The sequence below is a fragment of the Entamoeba dispar genome, genomic scaffold (assembly GCF_000209125.1).
Source record: "Entamoeba dispar SAW760 scf_1105229460507 genomic scaffold, whole genome shotgun sequence".
In the NCBI taxonomy this organism is placed as follows: Eukaryota; Evosea; order Mastigamoebida; family Endamoebidae; genus Entamoeba; species Entamoeba dispar.
The window spans coordinates 1-1,670 of NW_001854227.1; the positions used below are offsets into that span (position 1 = coordinate 1).

Below are 1,670 nucleotides of genomic sequence, written 5' to 3' on the forward strand. Positions count from 1 at the left end.
TTTTATTTATTGCTTTGTATTAACACTAATACAATTTATCTTGATCGTAATAACACTAACATAATTTTCATGTACTTTAAGTGTTTTTATCTTTAAATTACTCTCAAATCTTATCTTTTCAAGTTGATAAACTCAACACAAAATACATTCTCACTACATTCTCTGTATTTTGCTCTTTGTTCCAATCAAATTTGACTTTGAAGAGTAACAACAAGAATAAAATATGCCTTATTACACTTATTTGAGTTTCTTTTAACTATGTTATATCATTATTCTAAAGATGAATAAATTTCAAATAACAATAACTGGAAAATTTAAAAGAAATGAACTCACAACAAGTACAACAATATAAAGAGGAACAAAGAAGGTTTGTTATATGGTTGTAATACAAAAACCAAAGAGTAGTAATAAATTAGACAACAAGAAGAACAAAGACAACAAATTATTGATTCTGTTCTTGAACCAGCAGCAAAAGAAAGACGTTTGTAATGTTTTTTTGTATTTCATTTAAAATGGGGATTAACTGTAAGTTGCTAGTATTGCTCTTGTTAAACCAGAAAAAGCAAGACAAGTAGGTGATATGATTTTGATGATGTGTCAACGTGGACAAATGACTGGAAAAATCAATGAGGGTGGATTAATTTCAATGATTGATCAAATCAATGAAAGTAAGAATGAAACTAAAGTCACTTTAATGCATAAAGGAGACGATGAATTAGATGATATTAATATTGATGATCTTTAACTTCAACTCTTTTCATTCATTTTTATATAATATTTCTTATTGTCATAATACATCTATTATAATAATAAAAGAAATCACTTTCATTTAGAATTGATTTACTCATAAGAATTTACTCTAAGGATATGATAATAATAATAGTGTTCAGATAAAAAGAAAGTACATTCAATCTTTTTCAATAAAAATAAAGAAATTATCACAAAATAAAAAGAGAAAAAATTTAAATAAAAAACTGAAAAAGAGAAAAATAAGAATGTTACCTTACACGGAAAACATTATTCAAAAACCATCTGAATACACTTACTTTAAATTCAGTCAAAAGACACAAGAACGAATATACGAAGATGAACAAAATCGAATTCTTATTGATGAAGAATCTCTTCCATCAACAGCATTTTTTACTTTTTTTAATTCTCAAAATATTGTTAATTCAATTAATTTTAGTGATGATGGTCATTTAATTTCTATTGGATGTTCAGATTCATCAATTCGGTTATACGACTTTAAAAAAAATACAATTTGTTAACAACCAATAAAGCAATTACTTAATAATCCAACACTAAGGCACATCGTTATTAATGTTTGTTCATATGAAACAATTTATTATTAGCAAACAAATTTATAATTTACCAAAATGATTCAAATCATCAAAGAATATGAAATATCACCTGATTCATCTAATTTAAAATGTAAAACAACATTAAATTCATCAACAGAAACTTTTTCACCATCTACATCATTTGATTGGAATACAATTAATATTGATCGTGTATGTTCATGTTCAATTGATACTACTTGTTCAGTTTGGTCAGTAGAAACTGGTCAATTAGTAAAAAAATTAATTGCACATGATAAAGAAAGTTTTTGATGTTTCATTTGCAGCTAATCCTGATATTTTTGGAACAGTAGGTGGTGATGGATCATTAAG

The 1,670-nt window shown here is 25.4% G+C and overlaps 2 protein-coding genes across 2 annotated transcripts in view; both read left to right on the forward strand.

The window, feature by feature from the left end:
• Window positions 1-323: 323 nt before the first annotated feature.
• Window positions 324-745, forward strand: EDI_078460 (programmed cell death, putative; the record flags this gene model as incomplete). Its single annotated transcript, XM_001737275.1, has 3 exons — window positions 324-367; window positions 417-481; window positions 531-745. 3 exons carry the CDS (start codon window positions 324-326, stop codon window positions 743-745), a joined length of 324 nt encoding a protein of 107 aa, XP_001737327.1.
• Window positions 746-1,376: 631 nt separating this feature from the next.
• The window catches only part of EDI_078470 (uncharacterized protein), a gene marked incomplete at both ends in the record, with an annotated part of 562 nt that continues 268 nt past the window's right edge, over window positions 1,377-1,670 (forward strand). The window contains 2 exons of the mRNA XM_001733321.1: window positions 1,377-1,511; window positions 1,600-1,670. The exon at window positions 1,600-1,670 is cut by the window's right edge and continues 268 nt beyond it. Of these exons, the coding sequence (XP_001733373.1) occupies window positions 1,377-1,511; window positions 1,600-1,670 (206 nt within the window). The remainder of the gene's footprint in view (window positions 1,512-1,599) is intronic.